Here is a 19,337-nt window from a genome sequence, read left to right as displayed (position 1 = left end):
CCCAGGCGCCTGCAGCCCCAGCCAAGACTACGTCTCCCAAAAACCTCCGCGGGGCGCCGCTGACTGGCGGAAGCGAGGCGAACGACGGCGTGGTGACGTCTCAGGGACGCTGGCGCGCGGGATTTAAACTGCGGCGGTTTACGCGGCGTTAAGATTTCGAAGGGTTAGCAGAGTGCCGGCTTCCTGGTATTTCGCGTTTCTCTTCCCGGTGCGCCTGCCGACTGCCCATGGACTCGTCGCTTCAGGCCCGCCTGTTTCCCGGTCTCGCCATCAAGATCCAACGCAGTAACGGTGAGAGCGGGGTCGGGAGGCCCAAGGGACCCGTGGGCCGCGAGACGGCTGAAATTACTGCCCTTCCCTAAACGGCAGGACCCTGAGACAGTGTTGCGGATTCCCCTCGCCCAGGTCCAGGTCTCTGCACTGGCAGTCGGTCTTCCCTACCCAGGGCTAGGGGCCTCTGCCCTGGCAGTGGGTCCCCTCCGCGTCCTCCAGGAGTGGGCGGGGCTCCTCCATGGCAATGAACCTCCCAGGGAAGTTAGGGTTGCTCGAGTCACTTCCCCTCCAGAGTTCTCCCCTGAAACTGCCCTCGTCTTGTAGGGACCTCAGCTTCCTGGGCCCTCTACTCTCCTATAAATATCGCACATTTGCACTGGGATTCAGAGTAACGAGACAAACAAAATCCCTGCTCTGCAGGAGCTTGCAATTCTGTCCTCTTTTTTGGTTAAGCGGCTACCGCAGTTCTGGCAAGTCTGATACCCGTGCCATCAGGAGACTGGTCGGACATAAGTGTCAGGCGTGAGATAGAGAAACCCGAGGGCGCTAGAGACTCGGTGCTGTGTTGAGGAACAGTTCACCCCGCTGTAGGCTCTCTTTTGAGTGAAGATGAATCCTTATCCCCTGCAGCTCGGTTTTAAGACCTGTTCCCTGCCTACTTCACTATGGGATGTTCTAAGGGTGAAAGGCCAGGAGGCTTGTCTTCTCATGTTAAAAAGGAAAGGTCCCTTCCTTCAGGTCAACTCCACACTGAGTCTCTGTGGGACTCTAAAAGTGAAAAAGATGGGTGACTCTGGCCTTTTCATACTCTAGGCTTAATTCACAGTGCCAATGTAAGGACTGTGAACTTGGAGAAATCCTGCGTTTCAGTGGAATGGACAGAAGGAGGTGCCACAAAGGGCAAAGAGGTAGGTTCTATGACTTATGCCTCTACCACATTTAACACTTTCCTACCTAAAAGATCTATGTGGAAGTGGAACTTGGGAGAGCCTTGTTTCTGATGCTGTCTTGTCCTCCCTACTCTTAAACATGGGCTTTGGATTCAGTGGGATTTTATTTAGTGAGCCCTGTTCTAAATTGAAGCAATCAACAGTTTCTGGTGTGTTTGTAGAGAGCAAAGTGCACAGAATCCTAAAACCTTGCTCACCCAAGCTAGCTTCTGAGTGTCCACTGCCTATGATATTGGTTTGGGGAGCCAAATTGATACGCTAGCTGAGGGGAGAAAAGTCTGTTTCTGAAACACTAGATAACAGAAGGCAACTTGTGATGAATGGCACAGATGACTGGTGCTGGAGCAGCTCAGAGGTGGAAACTCATTGAGGATGAGCTGGGCTTGTGGGGGTAGGGTGGGAAGGCTTAGCAGAAACAGTGAGAGGGCCTTTACAGGGACTAGAGAAGGAACTGGCTCCAGGCAATGGAAGGCTCAGGATGCTTGGCAGCTGCAAAAACGCTAAAAAGCTCCAAACTTCTTAGTGAGGCATTCAAAGACTTTTCAAAATCTGATCCCAATCAACTTTTTTCTTTTTGCCAGAGACTCTTCATCTCTGGCACTAAGATGCTTAGGATTTTATTCTGTAGACAGTGGGGAGTCTTGAAAGGATTTTGTGAAGAGGAGAGAAGTGACTAAGACATTTGTTTTAGAAGCATTGCAGTGTGGTGAACAGGTCACCGGGCTAGGTGCATGAAAACCTGGATTCTAGTCTGGCTCTGCCACTACTTTATGTATTCACAGGCATGTTTCCATCCCTCTTAGAAATTATTTCCTCAGCTATAAAATGAGAAAGAATAATATCTACCTCATATGGTCGTTGTGAAGATTTATTCAACAAATCCTTTTGTACTGATTCCAAAAAACCAGACGATGTGTTTGGTGCTGGGAATACAGAGGTGAATAAGGCACACTTGGACCCGCTTTCATGGCGCTGAATGATACAACACATGTAAAGGGCTTGCTTAGCATAATGCCTTATGGTAGATATGCAGATGTTTAAGTGGTATATTTGAGAAATTAAAGGGTTGAATACTTTACATTGTCTGCCCTTGAATCAAGAGGTTCCTAAAATTCCTTTGAACAAGCAATTAGCAGTTCCTTGTGATTTGTTTTTTTGTTTTTGTTGATTGTTTAAAAATACAGTTCTCATTGGGTCTGACTCCAGCTCAAATATTGCCTTTGGAATAAGGTCCAAACTTCTTAGTGAGGCATTCAAAGACCTTTCAAGGTCTGATCCCAGTGAACTTTCTTCTTTTTACTACATACTCTTCTTCCAAAGTATCCTGTGCGAGGCCAGTGGGGCAGCTGCCCGCACTGTGGCCAGGCCTAGTGCCTAGCTGCCTTCACACTCTCACTCTTACTCCTTCCTCCCCGGGTGTTCACCCTGAATCATTAATGTGAGAATTAGTTATTGTCAGAACTTGGGTTAGAACTCTGGTCTCCTGTGTTGTTTATGCTCTCTGTAGTGTAGGGGTTGGGAATGGGGTGTGTGTGTATAGTAAGGGTCTGTTGCTGTCCAAGAAAAGTGGATAGAAGTGTGGTTACTCGAGTACTTGCCAGCTTTTGCATCCAGTGATTCTGTGCTCCTTGTCTATCCCATGCTACTTTGGTGTCTAGCCCTGTGTATGTATGACTTCTCTCCCTCATTTGAATGTGAGCTCACTGAAGGCAAGGATGATATATATGTCTTAATTCTTCTTTGAATCCCTTCCCCCTACGGCCTTATTCGTGCCTAATAAGTGTTGGAATAAGCCAGTTCATAAAGATAGGCGGCATATGTAGAGGTAAAGCTCTCATCCTGGAGTACATGCTTCAGCTCTGTCACATTTCAAGATACAAATAACCAAGTAGGTACCATTTTGGTGGGTTTGAACCTTCTGTGAAGTATGCTGATGAAGTTTGAATTGCTCCTAGAGGGTTTCAGGACTGTGGTGATGTAAACCTAGAATTGTGACCTCACTGCACGCATGAGCAGGACACTGGGACTGGGGAAGAAGTTTCTGGGCCCAGTGGAAAATGTAGGTAGAATTAGGGTTAGGTAGCAGCTCTCGGGAACTTGTCCCTGCCCATAAGATCCTGGAGGGCCCTCCATTTTGACTATCACTGGGACGGTTAGAACCTGTTTCCTCCTCTGTATCAGCCAGCAAGAGGTGCTCTGGGGGCTGTGCCCGGCAGGACCCCACTGCCCAGCAGAACAGTAGGGGAGCCAAGTGGCCTAGATCTACTGCGAACTTCCTGTTTGCCTGCCTGTCTGCCTTCCTCTTCACCTTGTTCTCATCACTGACATCTACCATTGGCTTGGAATCAGAAACCAATATCCATCTAGATGGTAAACCATGACTAAGGAATAAATACTTGTTTATTATTAGTACTTGGAACCTAAAGTTGGTAAAAATCTGAATCTAGGGATAGCCTTGATGGTGAGATGCAATTGGATTGAACAAGCTGTGTCGTTCCACTGAAACTTTTGCTTGCTCTGTGCAGATTGATTTTGATGATGTGGCCGCAATAAACCCAGAACTCCTACAGCTTCTTCCCTTACACCCGAAGGACAACCTGCCCCTGCAGGAGAATGTAACGGTCCAGGTAGGTGCCTGTCATCTGGCTGAGCCAGCGCCCCAGAGGATTCTCTTGGCCTGTTGGCTTTTTGCTGGTTTGTTTTCTGGGACTGCCTGGGACTTGAGCACAGCACATGGGCCCAGGAAGGGCCTTGAAAATTGATAAGAGCCATATATTGTGGTGGTTTGTTTTGTTTTTCAGAAACAAAAACGCAGATCAGTCAACTCCAAAATTCCCGCTCCCAGGGAAGGTAAATGGATTTCTGCTGGCTTATTATCATGGGTTTTGTGTCAGGAATAATGTTTCTAGGACTCAGGAAGCTGTGAAGTAGAGTCATTGCTCTAGTTTAGCAGGTGGCTTCTATGTGGGCTTGAGTCCTGCCCTGTCTTCCAAGCATCTATCTCAGTGAGGAAGAATCCAACCTACAGGGAGGGGGAAACGGGACGTTGGTCAAAGGGTACAAACTTTCGGTTACGCAAGATAAATAAGTTCTGGAGATCTCATGTACAACATAGGGCCTATGATTAACGATACTGTATTGTATACTTAAAAATTTACTGTGAGGGTAGATCTTATGTTAAGTGGTCTTACCACAAAAGGAAAAAAAAAACAAAGGGAGTGGAAGGAAACTTTTGGAGGTGATGGGTAAGTTTATGGCATTGATTGCGATGATGGTTTCATGGGTGTATACTTATCTCCAAACCCATCAAGTTGTACATGTTGCTCTCTACGGCTTTTTGGATGTCAATCATATCTCAATAAAACGGTTTGGGGGAAAAAAAGAATCCAGCCATCCAAGCTACAGCTCTTAGGCCCAGCTCTCAGGAATCTGGTGTATTTGGGGAATTTGCTGACTGGCCCAGAAGTCTTTCCTGTAGAATCCAAAGCAGTAATCAGCCATTGGCAGGCTTGTTTGCTTTCCTCAGGGGAACAGTGTGCCTTGGAGTGAGGTGGTGAGCAGGCTGTGAGAAAAGCTAGGTCTGGGCTCTTTAGAACTATAGTTGGTGGTGCTATGGAGATCTGGGAGTCCGGTAGGATGGGAAGAAATAATAGCATTGCCTCGAAGTCCAGGAGAAGCTTGGGCTTTCTCTGCAGACGTAGTTAGCATGAACCTACTTTGACTCCAGTTGCCTGTGACCAAAGCAGGTAGCTGTAGGCACAAACTGCCCAAGAAACCCAAGCTTATCACTCAGAGCCACCTATGCCTCACAGCCGGCACGGCCTCTCCAGCCCAGGGTCCATCACTGCCCTGACATGATCCGGCTGCCTCAAAGGCCCCGAGACTATTTGGCTGGAGCTTCAGGTTCCTGGGGCCTAGGGTGAAAGGTGGTGCAGTTGTGAGCTTGGACTGGGCATGTAGTGGGGTGTTGCTGGCCCTCGCTGGCTATACTGGAAGGACCTGCAGGAGAGCTGGGGTAGCTGCTGTCTCACTCCACGTGCATGACCCCAAAGGATATTGCCACAGCTCCTTTTAATGGAAAAAAATCTTAGTAAAGGTGCATGCTATTGAACAGTAGAAATGAAACACAAGATTACAAATCTTTTGGGGAAGAAGAAAACTATAATAATTCATGCTCTTTCTGAAAGATGTGGATTATCTAGAGAGCCGTCAGATCAGCCTAAACTTAGGAGCGTCAGAAATTCAGTACGAGCTGATGTTTGCCTATATGATACCATGTATTCTACTTCCAAACTTATGACATTTTATAGATGAATTATTTCTCTCTTATGGAGGGAAACTTTATAAATGGGTAGAAATTGACAAGAATTCAAGTATAACTCAATTCTTTCTCTCAGTTAAGCATTCTTTTAAGATTCCAGAAAAATCAGTGTAGCTGATCCCATGGGTTTCTGATGATGTGGCCCAGGCCTGCTCTGTGAAGCATCCTGGAGCAGTGGGAGAAGCCCGGACTTTGGATGTCCTGGGTCCACATCCTGGCCCTGACACTTAACTAGTTGAATGACTTGGGCAAGTTGCTTAATTTCTCGGAGCCTTAATGTCCCCTTCCATTAGATGGGAATACTGATAGTTACCTTATAATGTTGTTTTGAGGCATGGGAAGATTGTAGAATGGTTTGTGCTGCTGCTAAGAATAATAATGCTTTTTGTTCAGAAATTAAGTCTATCTCTGGAAATGATTTCAGATTGGCTGTAGGTCCCTCCCTTTACTCAAGACATGGCTCTTGTGGGAGTTATCCCTGTCCTCAGGAGCTCTCAGATCTGCAGAATGTGAACAAATTAGTTTTGGGGTCTCTAGTACTTGGCCTTTCTAATTTGCCTTTCCTTGGGTGGAAGGAGTGGGAAGTTGGTGGGCTCCTTTCCTGGTGGTCGGGACCCGTCTCACTGTATATAGAATCTTGGAGGGTTGCCTCCAACCACGCCCCTATTGCCCCCGTCGGCCCTCCTGATCACGCTGCACTGACTGGCTGCTGCCCTGGGTTCTTCAGGTCTCCGAGGCCGCTCCACTCGCATGTCCACCGTCCCAGAGGTTCGCATCACCACTCAGGAGAATGACATGGAGGTGGAGCTGCCTGCGCCTGCAAATTCCCGCAAGCAGTTTTCCATTCCCAGTGAGTAATGATTCTCTTCTCCCTCTTTGAGGCCCTGGAGCAGCTCCTCCTCACACATTGCCCTAAACCTGTTCTGGAATATCCTGGGATTCTTACACAACCCTGGCTTCAGTGCTATTCTGCCCCTGCCCTACTGCTCCCTTATCTGGAAATCATCTCATTTTACTTTTTAAAACTTTATTGAAAAAATATATGTATACAGGAAAGTGAACATATCATTGAGTATATAGTTCACGAACTGAACACACTCAAGTAACTAACACCCAGATCACACAGAGCCATCATTACATCTTATATGTATAGCAAATTCAGCTCCACTAAAAAGAAGGTAAACAAAAGGGTCAGGACCAGGTTTGGGAAGTAATGAGTCGTCGTGGCTTGTACCTTTCTGGATTGAATCAATATGGTTAGTTGTTGCTCAGGTTCCCATTATTCCTGGCTTTTCAGTCTTTGTTCCCATTTACCACCTGGGTTCAAGCTTTGGAGAAGTCAGAAAGGCCTGGCTCTTCTCCCAAATGAGTAGAAAGGCCTGGCCTGGCCACCCACACTTAGGTCAAGCCTAAAGAATTCATGCCTTTAAAGGCTTTTCCCTTCATGGTGAAGCCCATACTGAGCTACTCACACCCCATTTAAGGCTTTTTGATTCCGGGAGCAGTGCTTGCGGAGAGACTGGTCTGGTTCAGGTGTGGGCAGAGGTGAAGGGAGGAGCCCGAGCCCTTGCTGAGCTGGCAGTCAGCAGCCCTCCTCCCACCCCGGACCTGCTAGGGCTCAGATGAGCACAGCTGCCGTATGCCTGCCTGCTTCTCCAGTGACTCTCATTCCCCCACAGCCGGCCCCCCTAGGCCCTCCTGCCCTGCAGTGGCTGAAATACCATTGACGCTGGTCAGCGAGGAGGTGGAAGAGCAAGTCCACTCCATCCGAGGCAGCTCTTCTGCAAACCCTGTGAACTCAGGTAGACGCCCTGAGCTGTCTTGCTGCCCTGCTCCTAGTACAGGACAGGTAGTTACGTTCTGTCCCAGACTTGGCCTGCCTTGGCACCTGAGTTCAAACCATGTCACATGGGGGCACATTTCCCTATGGCCATGGAATCAATCTTTCACAAGAGGTCACCCCGTCACTGCCAGCAGGACCCCTCTAGTGTAACTGAGGTGTTGTCACAGCTAAAGTCTTGGCCGGCACCTGAAGAACAGCCCAGAATGACCATCAAGACCAAGCAGGGATGGTCTCACAGCTTCTGGTTGTTGAGAAAACGCCACAGAGAGACCTTGGGTTAGACCTGGAGTGCTACCATTAGCAAGTCTTTACTTTGTGGGCTTGGCCATCCCAAGAGACACGCTGTTGCTTCCTCTCCTTGCATATGGTGATTTAAGAGCAAGGGACTAGAGAAGGCCCAGTCCTGGGAACACCCAGGATGCAGTACAGCAGCCAGATAAGAACAGGCCGGCCTAGACAGGTAAAAGAGAGGGCTTCCTTTTTGTTTTTCCCCTTAGTTCGGAGGAAATCATGTATTGTGAAGGAAATGGAAAAAATGAAGAACAAGCGAGAAGAGAAGAGGGCCCAGAACTCTGAAATGAGAATAAAGCGAGCTCAGGTACCTTCCTTGGGGAGCTAGGACGAGGGTCTTCGGACAGGTGTCTTTAACTGCAGCCTTGTCCGCAATAGAGATCTGGCTGGACCCCAGCACTTCTGAGGCTCCAATTCTGATATCCAGGAAGTTTAACTGATTTCTCATCAGGATTTAGAAAGCAAACAATTCAGATACTTTTCTGAAGACCCTCAGATGAGGAATATTTCATGCTAGTGGGGCTGCTGGGCACAGTTGCCTGCTTTCCCCTGACCTCCTAGCTGTGCATATGTAGGGGTGCTGCAATGGAGTTCCAGTGTGGAGCGTTTCCCTTTAGTTGGGCTAATTGCACCAGGGAATCCAAGCCTGCTGGTCTCCTAAGATGGCGACCAGTGGCTCTTGCTCCAGTTCCTAGAGTGGTTTGGTACATGCCTAGGACCCCTGCCAATCTCTGTTCCAGGGCTTTGTTCCTGGGTTCTCAGCCTAGAGCCAGGGTGAGAGGAAGTGAGATTGTGTTGGGGGCTCTGTGAGCTCTGAAGGGCCATGTGCGTATAAAGAGCTGTTGCTGCTGCTTAGCACTGAGGTGTGAGAGCACTTACATCTTAGCAGTCAGCCCTTTGTTGATCTTGTCCCAAACAGGAGTATGACAACAGCTTTCCAAACTGGGAATTTGCCCGGATGATTAAAGAATTTCGGGCTACTTTGGAATGTCATCCACTTACAGTGACTGATCCTGTAAGTAAACCCAAAGGGCTTCTACCTCCTTCCTAAGTAGGTGTACAATTTAGAGACAGGAAACTTCTCTTAAGGGAGTGAGAGCATGCAGGAATCTTCACTCACCCTCGAGGGTTTTGTTAATAACCTTTGGTGGGTTGGAGCTGGTGAGGCCTGGATGGGAGAGTCTGATCTTTATAAACTCCCCTCCATACACACACACCCCGCCGACAGCCTGCTTCCATAGGTTGGCTATAGTCTTACTAATAATCATGAAATTGTGCTGAAACCTCTTGTAGGCAGCAGCGTGAGAAAACTGGGAAGAAAATTCAGAGCTACTTTCTTGTGTTCTGGAGTAATTATGGGGGAGGTGGGGTCCTAGCATTAGATCTTGGCCCCTGACTGGGCCAGATACGGGATTAGAAGGGGAGAGGTTCTGGACAAGCTTCCTTTCCATATTGCTCTGATCTTGTTGCTGGTTGGTTGTCTTCTCATCCTCTTGAAGATTGAAGAGCACAGGATCTGTGTCTGTGTTAGGAAACGCCCACTGAATAAACAAGGTAAGCCTGTTCATTCAGTCAGAAGGAGGCTTTGGATGGACTGAGGGTTCCCCTGTGTCCAGGGAACATGCCCTGAAATACTGTCCTTCTGCAGAATTGGCCAAGAAAGAAATTGATGTGATTTCCATTCCTAGCAAGTGTCTCCTCTTGGTACACGAGCCCAAGTTAAAAGTGGACTTAACAAAGTATCTGGAGAACCAAGCATTCTGCTTTGACTTTGCCTTTGATGAAACAGCTTCGAATGAAGTTGTCTACAGGTTAGCCCCTTGCCTCTTTTTTTCCCTCCTTCAACCTCACTCTTTCCTCTTTTCACTATGGGACATCGTAGTAACACCACTCACAGGCGTGCTGAACTCTGAAGCCTCCCTGGTGTCCTCTGTTTTCTTTGGATCAGCCATCACATAGAGCTGGCATCTGGCACCAGAACCTCTCTCAAGGTTGACAAACTACAGCCCATGGGCCACGTTTGGCTTGCAATCCCTTTTTACATAGCTCTTAAGAATGGGTTTTATGTTTTTATAGGACTTTAAAATAAAAAGAAAGATATAGGAATGAGAGAGCTATGTGGCCCACAGAGCCTAAAATATTTTAGGCTCCTACTTTAGAGGGTTTCCTTTGATCTTTGTAATGTATCTTATGCTAGAAGTTGCCTGGTAAGCTCAGGCTTTCATCTGTGTCTCCAGGGTCAGAGGAGGGGCTGGTGGCTCAGTTAGCGTGTGGGCCATCACCCTGTTCCTGCCAGGTCAGCCCAGCCCTCCCCAGCTGGCCAGGAGAAGTTCAGACTTTAAGTGGGGTCAGGTGGGACCACTGCATGAGCGGAGTCTGCTGCTTGGAAGGAGGACCAGGAGTTCTGCGGTGGAAGGGCAGCAGGACCACGTTCCAGGGAGCTCATTTTGGGGAGAGATGCTCACTCTTCCCTATCCTTTCTCTTAGGTTCACAGCAAGGCCACTGGTACAGACAATCTTTGAAGGGGGAAAAGCAACCTGTTTTGCATATGGCCAGACAGGAAGTGGCAAGACACACGTGAGTATTCGGCCTGGCAGGGAGTGAGCCTGCCCATGGTGCGACGCTGGGTCCCTGACAAGGATGACAATGAGTTTCTTGCAGAAAGTCCCCTTAGTGCAGATGCCCCACCACCAGTTACTCCTGCTGTGCCAGGTGCAGCGAGGGGCCTTTGCAGGTCCAGCCTCCTGGCTTTTGTGTGGTCCACCGTGGCAGTGGAGCCAGAGTGCTCTGGCTTAGGCCAAGGGCCCCTTACCACTGTCTTCTGCCCCTTCCCTTTGCAGACTATGGGTGGAGACCTCTCGGGGAAAGCCCAGAATGCATCCAAAGGGATCTACGCAATGGCCTGTAAGTAGTGTGTTCTGCCACAGTGGGGCTGGGCACAGAGAGGCAGGCTGCTTACTTAGCCCAGGCTCTCTCCCACAGCTCGGGATGTCTTCCTCCTGAAGAATCAGCCCCGCTACCGGAACCTGGGCCTGGAAGTCTATGTGACATTCTTCGAGATCTATAATGGGAAGGTAGCTGGCAGGGAGCCCTCTGTTTATGCTCTTGGAGCCCCTGAACTTTCTAAAACCTTGAGGTTGGCTAGAAATTGTAGAAGCCAAACAACCAAAGGCCACTCTGTCCTTTTGGCCACTCTGTCCTGCCATGCATGGGAGGTTTCATCTGACGGTGGGATGGTACCCAAGTTCAACAAGTTTGGCAAGAATACTCCTCAGGGCTCCCTCTCAGATGGGAGGTTTGTCTTGTGCCCTGTCCTTCCTCGACCCACCTCTCATAATTCTTTCTCTCCTTCCCCCGATTGTGCACATTCCTTCTCCTACTCATATTCTCTCTCTATCTATATATCTTGCTACCTCTCTATACTCCATTTGCTTTTGCAGAGCTGCCTTCCCTGGAGCAGGATCTAGATGATAATAAAATAGCTAACGTTGCTTATTAATATGTTATCATATGCTAAGCATAATATTCTATTCTAAGCACTTTATTTGTCTCAGCTCTTTCAATCCTCACAGCAGGCCTATGAGGAATTATGTCACTATGGTACAGATGAGAAACAAGGCTAGGTGGTTAAGCACTTGCCCAAGCTGACACAGCTAGTAAAGTAGCAGAGTCACATCAGACTGAGGCAAGTGTACTGTCCTCTGCTAGTCTGATGTCTGCCAAGCTTAGCTTCTCCCTGCCTTTCCTGCTGCCAGCCCTTGTCTTCAGGGCTGGGACAGGCCCTGAAGGAGGGCAGAGTCAGGTGGGGTGCCTGAGGCCTGATGGCCTTAGTCTTGTTCCCCTGCCTGGCACAGCTGTTCGACCTGCTCAACAAGAAGGCCAAGCTGCGTGTGCTGGAGGACGGCAAGCAGCAGGTGCAGGTGGTGGGGCTGCAGGAGCACCTGGTTAACTGTGCCGACGACGTCATCAAGATGATCGACATAGGCAGTGCCTGCAGGTCAGAGTTCTGGCTGCGGGGGAAGGGGCCACCTTTTAATGCCCAGTTCAAGTGACAGACTAGCTCTGAGCCCATTGCCGTTTCCACAGAACCCCGCTTCCGCCAGCACGATGAGGGCTGTGAAGGCCTCTCAGAGGTCTCAATGGGGCGGATGGCCCAGGGCCAGAGGCTCATCAGGAACAAGTCAAAGTGGCCTAAATCTAGCCACAGCAGGCTTCATTCCCAGGCTCCTACCCCAAAGCCATGCCTCCTGACTTCTCTGGGTTTCTCCTTGCTGTTCCCTCCCTCTGTGGTGGGAGACAGGAGCTGTGGGTCTGTTCTAGGCTGGAAGTGATGGGGCTCTAGCTCCCGTGGAGAGGTAGGGAAGCCCTCTTCCACCAGGGCCCTAAGTGTGGTACAGTGGGTGCTGGGCACCTTGTGGAGGCCCAGGGAGGGGGCTGCCCTCTGCAGGGCCCTCAAGTTTTGTCAAGTAGATCATGACTGCCCCTCCTTCCCTGTGTGCCCTGCAGCAGAAGCAACTCATCCGTCCCCACGTCCTTATGGCACCCCAGGTCTGGCCAAGGCCCTAGCACAGAATCCAGTCCTTTCACTGCCAGGAAAACCTACTAGGTCCAGAGCTAGAGGAAGAGCTGCTGCCCAGGGTGGGCAGAGCGGAAGTCTGGGACAAGAAGACACGATACTTCTTAGAGTCCTGACCTGTGGCCCTCTCTTACCAGAAAGCTCACTGGTGTGGACTGAGGTGGCTTGGACTTAGGTGCCATGGTGGCTGGTGACCCCAAAAGCTCATAGCATTTCTTTGCCCTCCTTTGCCACAGGACCTCTGGGCAGACATTTGCCAACTCCAACTCTTCCCGCTCCCACGCCTGCTTCCAGATTCTTCTTCGAGCCAAAGGGAGAATGCATGGCAAGTTCTCTTTGGTGGATCTGGCAGGGAACGAGCGAGGCGCAGACACTTCCAGTGCTGACCGGCAGACCCGCATGGAGGGGGCAGAAATCAACAAGAGTCTCTTGGCTCTGAAGGTAGCAGGGGCTAGCTTGAGGTGGTTGGCCTGGGGAGCTGCTGGTGGAGGGAGAGAGGGGCCTCAGCTCTGCCTGCTGCCCCACAGGAGTGCATCAGGGCCTTGGGACAGAACAAGGCTCACACCCCGTTCCGCGAGAGCAAGCTGACACAGGTTCTGAGGGACTCTTTTATCGGGGAGAACTCAAGGACCTGCATGGTGAGTAGGGTCGCTTTGGAGGTGGTCCAGGAGGACATTTAGTCCCGTCCCTGGGCAGCAGGCCCGGTGCCCTTGGCTGTCTGGGTTTCTGGGCTCTAACTTGACTGGGCTTCAGCCCTGCCTGCAGCACCAGGCTCCTCTTTGCCTACCCAAGAGAGGAGGAAAGGATCTCCCTTTACTGTATGTCTGGGCAGCTCGTGGTTTGGGGGAGGTAATTCCTGCCTTATCAGGTCGAAAGGGGGCTCCAGAATTCAGAAGGAGGACCTTTAGGGAAGCTGGAGGGGAGTCTTCGCCTCTTCTGTGGCTTCCCTCAGGTTCACAGGCCCCAAGCCTAGGAAATAGGCTAGAGCACTGCTATGGCCTTGAAGGCTTTTTGCCTCCTTCCTTATTTTATCCACAAGCTCTTCTAGCTAGGGTCTGCCCTCCCCTCCAGGGAACATCCTCTCCCCTGTCTGCTGGGGAAGGTGAGGATTCCCGACTAAGCTCTAGAGCCTTCTCTCTGAGACATTATCCCTGAGCCTAGGTGAACTGAAGTTTCCAGCAAGAGCCACAGAGCCTTGAGATGTGACCTTAGTAAGAGGAATGGGTCAGTAAAGAGATACAGAGGCAGGAGGTAATCATGTGCCTTTAAAGGCAGGGAACCAACTTTTAAGGTGCCTTAATTTTTAGTGGCTGTGGGACAAGTTGCCTGGCACAGAGCGGGTGCTTAAGGAGCTCTCCCCTCAGATAGCATGTGGGTATCAGCGGCTTGAAAACACTCTTCCTGGCAGCCCGTCCAGAAGCAGTTTGTCTAGCACCCTGCCCCCATGATCCTCAACCTTTGACTGCCCTTTTGCAGATTGCCATGATCTCACCGGGCATAAGCTCCTGTGAATACACTTTAAACACACTAAGATATGCAGACAGGTACTAGTACCTACGGCCAGGTGGGATGGGGAGAGGGGTGGGGGGGGGAAGGAATGGCAGTGATGAGGGGGGAGGCTCTGGGGCCTCAGTGCCTACTGCGCACTCTTCTGTGACTCGGTGAATCTGAGGCTTGGGAGTTTAGTCATGATGCTAGAAGGTCTGTCCCAATCCCCAGTGGGATCTGAGATCTTGTTTCCTCAGGGTCAAGGAGCTGAGTCCCCACAGTGGGCCCAGTGGGGAGCAGCCAACTCAAATGGAAACAGAAGAGATGGAAGCCAGCTCCAACGGGGCCCTGATCACAGGCAATGTAAGGGACAAGGTGGGGTCAGGCAAGACAGAAGTATGGTTGCTGAGATGGCAAGTGGTCCATACTGCTATGTGTCTCCTTTTGGCCCCCTTAGTTCTCCAAGGAAGAGGAGGAACTGTCTTCCCAGATGTCCAGCTTTAATGAAGCCATGACTCAGATCAGGGAGCTGGAGGAGAGGGCCGTGGAAGAGCTTAAGGAGATTATACAGGTGGGAAGCTGGCCCTGGCCAGGGAGGGACTGGATATCCCCCATAGCACAGGCCCTCAGCACCACTCCTTGAACGTAACTTGGGCTTTGCTCCCACGGGTCTTCAGGTTGGGAGGGCGAGAGGCAGCCCTCTACACTAGCACTTCTTAATTCTCTACCTGTTCATCCAGTGTTCTTCCGGGGCAGCTAATTACCACACTGCCTTCTCCAGCCGGGCCCACACTAGCTTTGCTCCATCCTCCTAGCCACAGGGAGTCTCTCTCCTCCATGCTCCTGATTGATTTATGTGCAGGGACCTCGTCTTGTTTATTCAGTGAATGTTCGGCGAGTACTTTTCTATAAGGCAGCTCCTGTGCTGAGACCAAGGACCAAAAACAAGAAGTATGGATAGTAGGCCCTCAAGTAAGATTTGACTACTCCTGATACTTCTATTTACAAGCCAGTTTCCTTGCGAAAGTCATTTGGCCTCACTGGGCCTCTGTTTCTTCATCCCGAAAATGGGTAAGACAGGATGTCTTCTCTGAGGATTAAGTGATACGCTTTTATAGCACTCAGCAGTGCCCAGCATGTGCTCGGTGTTTGGTAAGTGGTAGATGCTAGGGCTGCTCTGATGCCCACTATGGGCAAGCAGGTACAGGGAGAGGCCCCAAAGTGCATCCCAGTGTCGGGGGTGTTCTGTGCAGAGCAGAAAGGAAGAGCTCAGGCACTTAGAACTGAGGTGGGAACGTGAAGGATAAATGTTTGGGCGTGTCCTCCCTCTCTGGAGAGCTCAAGGGTACAAATCTTTGAAAGGACTTGAGCTGATGATAAAGGGAGATTAAGGCTGTGGACGACAGATCAGCAAGGACCTGATACTAAAGGGCCTTATGGTTCATTACCAAAGGCCTGGACTTTGTTGAGGGCAGTGGATGCCTTTGAAGGGAGGTAAGCAGAGTGGTGCCATGGTCATACCAGAGCTTTAGGTACATCACTGTGGCCACAGTGCAGAGCCTGGTTGAGGACATGGGAAGAGCATGAATAGAGGCAGTTATGAGTTAAGAGCCCTTAGGAGATTGCTGGAAGGAGTCTGAGAGAGATGTTGGTGCCTAGACTGAGTGTGGTCATGGCCATGGGATTGGAGTGAGGACGTGAGATTCAAGAACCATTTAAGGGGTGGAATTGGTAGGATTTAGGGGCAAGGAGGGTGAAAGAATAAAGTTACTGCTCATAAAAAAAAAAGTTGCTCAGATTTGTGGCTTGGGCATCAAAACAGATGATGGCATTATTTGACATAAGGAACAGGGACAAGTTAGGGTAAGGAAGAAGATGAATTCAAGCCGAGGATTTCTGCAGGGGAGGGTCAGGAGGCAGGGTTTGGGCCAGGCTTGGAGGAATGGGTGTCGTGCACAGGTATCTGCATTGCAGGTGATAGGACCCCAGGAAAAATTTGCTACATTGGTTTGGTGATTATTGAACTGACAGGGTCCTCCCTGTGTCGTTGCAGCAAGGGCCAGGCTGGCTTGAGCTCTCCGAGATGACCGAGCAGCCGGACTATGACCTGGAGACCTTTGTGAACAAGGCAGAGTCTGCCCTGGCCCAGCAAGCCAAGCACTTCTCAGCCCTGCAAGGTGGGTGCAGCTGGAGGATGGGGCCTGTGCAGGTGATGGCGGCTCTGCCCTGAGGGAATGGGGCTCTGCGATGCCCACTAACCCTAAGTGCACCCCCGCTTCCAGATGTCATCAAGGCCTTGCGCCTGGCCATGCAGCTGGAAGAGCAGGCCAGCAAACAAATAAGCAGCAAGAAACGGCCCCAGTGACGACTGCAAATAAAGATGTTTGTTCTCACACCCAGCCTTTCCCCATCCCCTTCCCTCCCCAACGAACTTTGGGCACCTGGTGGGTGTAGTCAGGGTCTGAGCTGGGACAGACTTTGGCAAATGCCAAGTATGAGGGCATCTGGGCCCAGGGGAGGGGTCAGAATGACATGGGACACTACTTCCTCTTCCTCAGTTATAGCCCTGAAGGGAGCAAGGAGAGGAGGGGGGAGCTTAACTCCTGTGTGTCACCCTTCTTTCCAAGAGGGGAAGGCCCTCTGGTGTAGAGTTTCCCCTGGGCGGCGTTTGCCCGTGTGGACTGGCTGCTGGCACAGGGCTCCCTGGGGCTGTCCTGGCTCTGGGCAGAGAGAGGGCGCCTTTAGTCCAGCTCTCAGCTGGCTCTGGCCTGCCTTTCACTCCCTTGGTCTGGGCGCTAATGTGTCTTGTACTTTAAAAAAAGTTTTTGGCACCTCTTCTTCCTTGCTATTTTTTGAGGCCCAAGAGGAGCCCTGCTGTTTTCTGTTTTATGTGTTTATATATTGTCTCACAATAAAGAAAGAGGAAAAAAAACTAGCCTGTTGAGTGGTGTGTGGGAAGGGGCCTGAGACATGTCTGAGCCTTCTGGCCTAAGGCCACTACTGGGTAGTGTTAACTGCTCTGCCCAGGAGGCCAGATCCGTGCCTGCAGTTTCAGTGCCGTGCTGAGGGCTCCCACCCCTGCCTTGTTCAGTGCTCACTAGGTCCCGGGCCCTCTCCTGGGGACAGGGGCTATGAGCAGAAAACAGATGGCGCCCTGTCAATTACAGTCTGCTCAAGGCATGTTACAAGATTCCGCGGAACACTGACAGGAAAGAAAGCACGCGGCTGGCTGGACAGGGGAGGATCTGATGGGCAACACCAGTTTGGTCTTGAAAAATGAGTAGCAGTTTGCCAGGTGGACTGAGGACCCAAGCACAGAGCCTGGGCACTTTGGGAACTGGAGGATTCCAGATTCCTTGTCGTGGAGCATGAATTATCTGAAGGGTAATGTGCCACTAAGAGGATTTTAGCCTAGGAGGCACACAGTCAAGTGTGTGTGATAGAAAGGCCGCAGTTAGGGAGGCGAGTGGGCAGCATGGGGCATGTGGGCAACTGCAGAAACTCCAGAGAAGCTTGGGGTCGGGCAGATCAGATTCCAGACCAGGTTCTGGCCCCTCAGCCTCGGTTACTTCATTGGTAAAATGGGGGCATTCTCTACCTCAGGGTGAGACAATTATGTGTTTGAGGCATCATTAAATAACCAAATACAGGACTTGGATTCAGAAATTTGGCTAAGTCAGAAGTTCGACAGAAATGGCACTAGCTCTGAGGCCTTAAAAGTTTCCAGACACCTAACTTTTCCCCTCATCTGTAAAATGAGGCCACCAATACTCACCTCACAGAATTGGAAAGATTAAATGAAAGAATGCCACTAGACCAGACTACCTTCTCACCTGGAATATCATATGAGTCCCTAACTGGTCCCCTGCTTGAATCCTTGATGCCAGTGATCCATTCTCCCCAAGCAGCCAGAGGAATCCTCATAAATTATCCCCAGCTTGGAACCCTTTAATAATGTCCTTTTGCACAAGGGATAAATTCTTTTTCTTCCCACCCCACCGTGACCCCCCGTGTGGAAGATTGGCCCTGAGCTAACATCTGTTGCCAATCCTGGTTTTTTTTTTGCTTGAGGAGGATTGGCCCTGAGCTAACATTTGTGCCCATCTTCTACTTTGTTTGTGGGATACCTGCCACACCATGGTTTGATGAGTGGTGTAGGTCCGTGCCCAGGATCTGAACCTAAACCCCGGGCTGACAAAGCGGACTGCGCTGAACTTAAGCACTATGCCACCAGGCTGGTCCCAGGGATAAATTCTGAATGTCCTATTGTGGCCTATGGCCCTGCCTAGTCAGCTCCTCAGCTTTTGGTTCAGTTGGAATGTAATTTGGGCAGAACAGTTTGGAGGCTAACAGCCCAGCTTCTGAAGCCACACTGAAGAGTGGGATCCTAGCTCTGTGACTGCAGAACATCAAGTGGGTTGTTTAAGCTCTTTGTGCTATCTGTGAAATGGGGATAATACTGGTAGAGAGTTGTTATGGAAATTGTTACTATACACACAGCAGTAAGTAAAATGTCTCACACTTAATAAGTGCTATATAAGTGCTAGCTATTTAAGCACATAAGAACAAATATTTTTGTTTTATTTAATACTGTAGCCACATATCCACAATGTCTAGAACATATGGTAAGCACACAATGTCTATTTTTGAATGAATGAATAAATGCATTCTACCACTCACTGTTCTCCAACTGCACTGGTTTATATGCCAGGGCTTTTTTTAAAATAACAGCTTTATTGAGATATAATTCACATACTACAAAATTCACCCTTTTAAAGCGTACAACTCAGTGACTTAGTATACTCATTGAATTGGGCAATCATCATTACTACTCTCCGAACATTTTCATTACCCAAAAAGAAACCCCATACCCGTTAGCAGTCACCCCCCCACCCTCGCCAAGTCCTCTCTCCCCCAGCCGTAGGCAGCCACTAATCTACTTTTCTTTATGGATTGGCCTATTCTGTCTATTTAGTATAAATGGAATCATACAATATGTGGTCTTCCGTGTCTGGCTTCTTTCACTTAGCATGTTTTAAAGGATCATGTTATAGCCTGTATCAGTATTTCACTCCTTTTTATGGCCAAATAACATCCCCTTGTAGGGCTATACAGTAGTCCCCCATCCACGGGGATTATGTCCCAAGACCCCAATGGATGCCTGAAACCACGGACAGTACTGAACCCCATATATACTACGTTTTTTCCTATACATACATACCTATGATAAAGTTTCATTTATAAATTAGACACCATAAGAGATTAACAACTAATAATAAAATAGAATAATTATAACAATATACTCTAATAAAAGCGTAGATCTTAGCAACCTCAGCATACATTTTTTTTCTTACTAAGTCAAGAACTTTTACCTTTTCACTTAAAAGAAGAAGCACAATTTCTCTGGCATATCCAAATTGCCAGCATCACTGCTCTTGCACTTTGGGGCCATTATTAAGTAAAGTGAGGGTGACTTGAAGACAACCACTGTGATACCATGACAGTTGGTCTGATAACCTAGCCGGCTACTGACTACCGTGCGGATAGCGTATACAGCGTGGATGCACTGGACAAAGGGATGATTCACAACCCCG

The 19,337-nt window shown here is 49.6% G+C and overlaps 1 protein-coding gene across 5 annotated transcripts; it reads left to right on the top strand.

The window, feature by feature from the left end:
• The first annotated feature begins 55 nt into the window (after nt 1-55).
• KIF2C (kinesin family member 2C) lies at nt 56-16,678 on the top strand. Of its 5 annotated transcripts, none has more exons than XM_008516004.2 (21): nt 56-291; nt 1,087-1,181; nt 3,749-3,850; nt 4,025-4,073; nt 6,272-6,394; nt 7,224-7,346; nt 7,885-7,985; nt 8,598-8,693; nt 9,178-9,232; nt 9,327-9,489; nt 10,166-10,256; nt 10,520-10,583; nt 10,662-10,753; nt 11,534-11,676; nt 12,492-12,696; nt 12,783-12,893; nt 13,732-13,799; nt 14,001-14,106; nt 14,201-14,314; nt 15,797-15,920; nt 16,026-16,678. In XM_008516004.2, the coding sequence occupies exons 1-21, from the start codon at nt 228-230 to the stop codon at nt 16,106-16,108; spliced, it is 2,172 nt and encodes a 723-aa protein (XP_008514226.1). In that variant the 5' UTR covers nt 56-227; the 3' UTR covers nt 16,109-16,678. The 5 variants fall into 5 exon arrangements, with proteins under 5 accessions (XP_008514226.1, XP_008514227.1, XP_070465929.1 ...); XM_070609828.1 differs by having other exon boundaries at nt 190-411; XM_008516005.2 differs by lacking the exon at nt 7,224-7,346 and having other exon boundaries at nt 157-291.
• Nucleotides 16,679-19,337: the final 2,659 nt, after the last annotated feature.

This window comes from Equus przewalskii, chromosome 2 (genome assembly GCF_037783145.1).
Source record: "Equus przewalskii isolate Varuska chromosome 2, EquPr2, whole genome shotgun sequence".
Classification (NCBI taxonomy): Eukaryota; Metazoa; Chordata; class Mammalia; order Perissodactyla; family Equidae; genus Equus; species Equus przewalskii.
The sequence above is the reverse complement of the archived record's forward strand: the minus strand, read 5'-3'. Positions and strand labels throughout refer to the sequence as shown.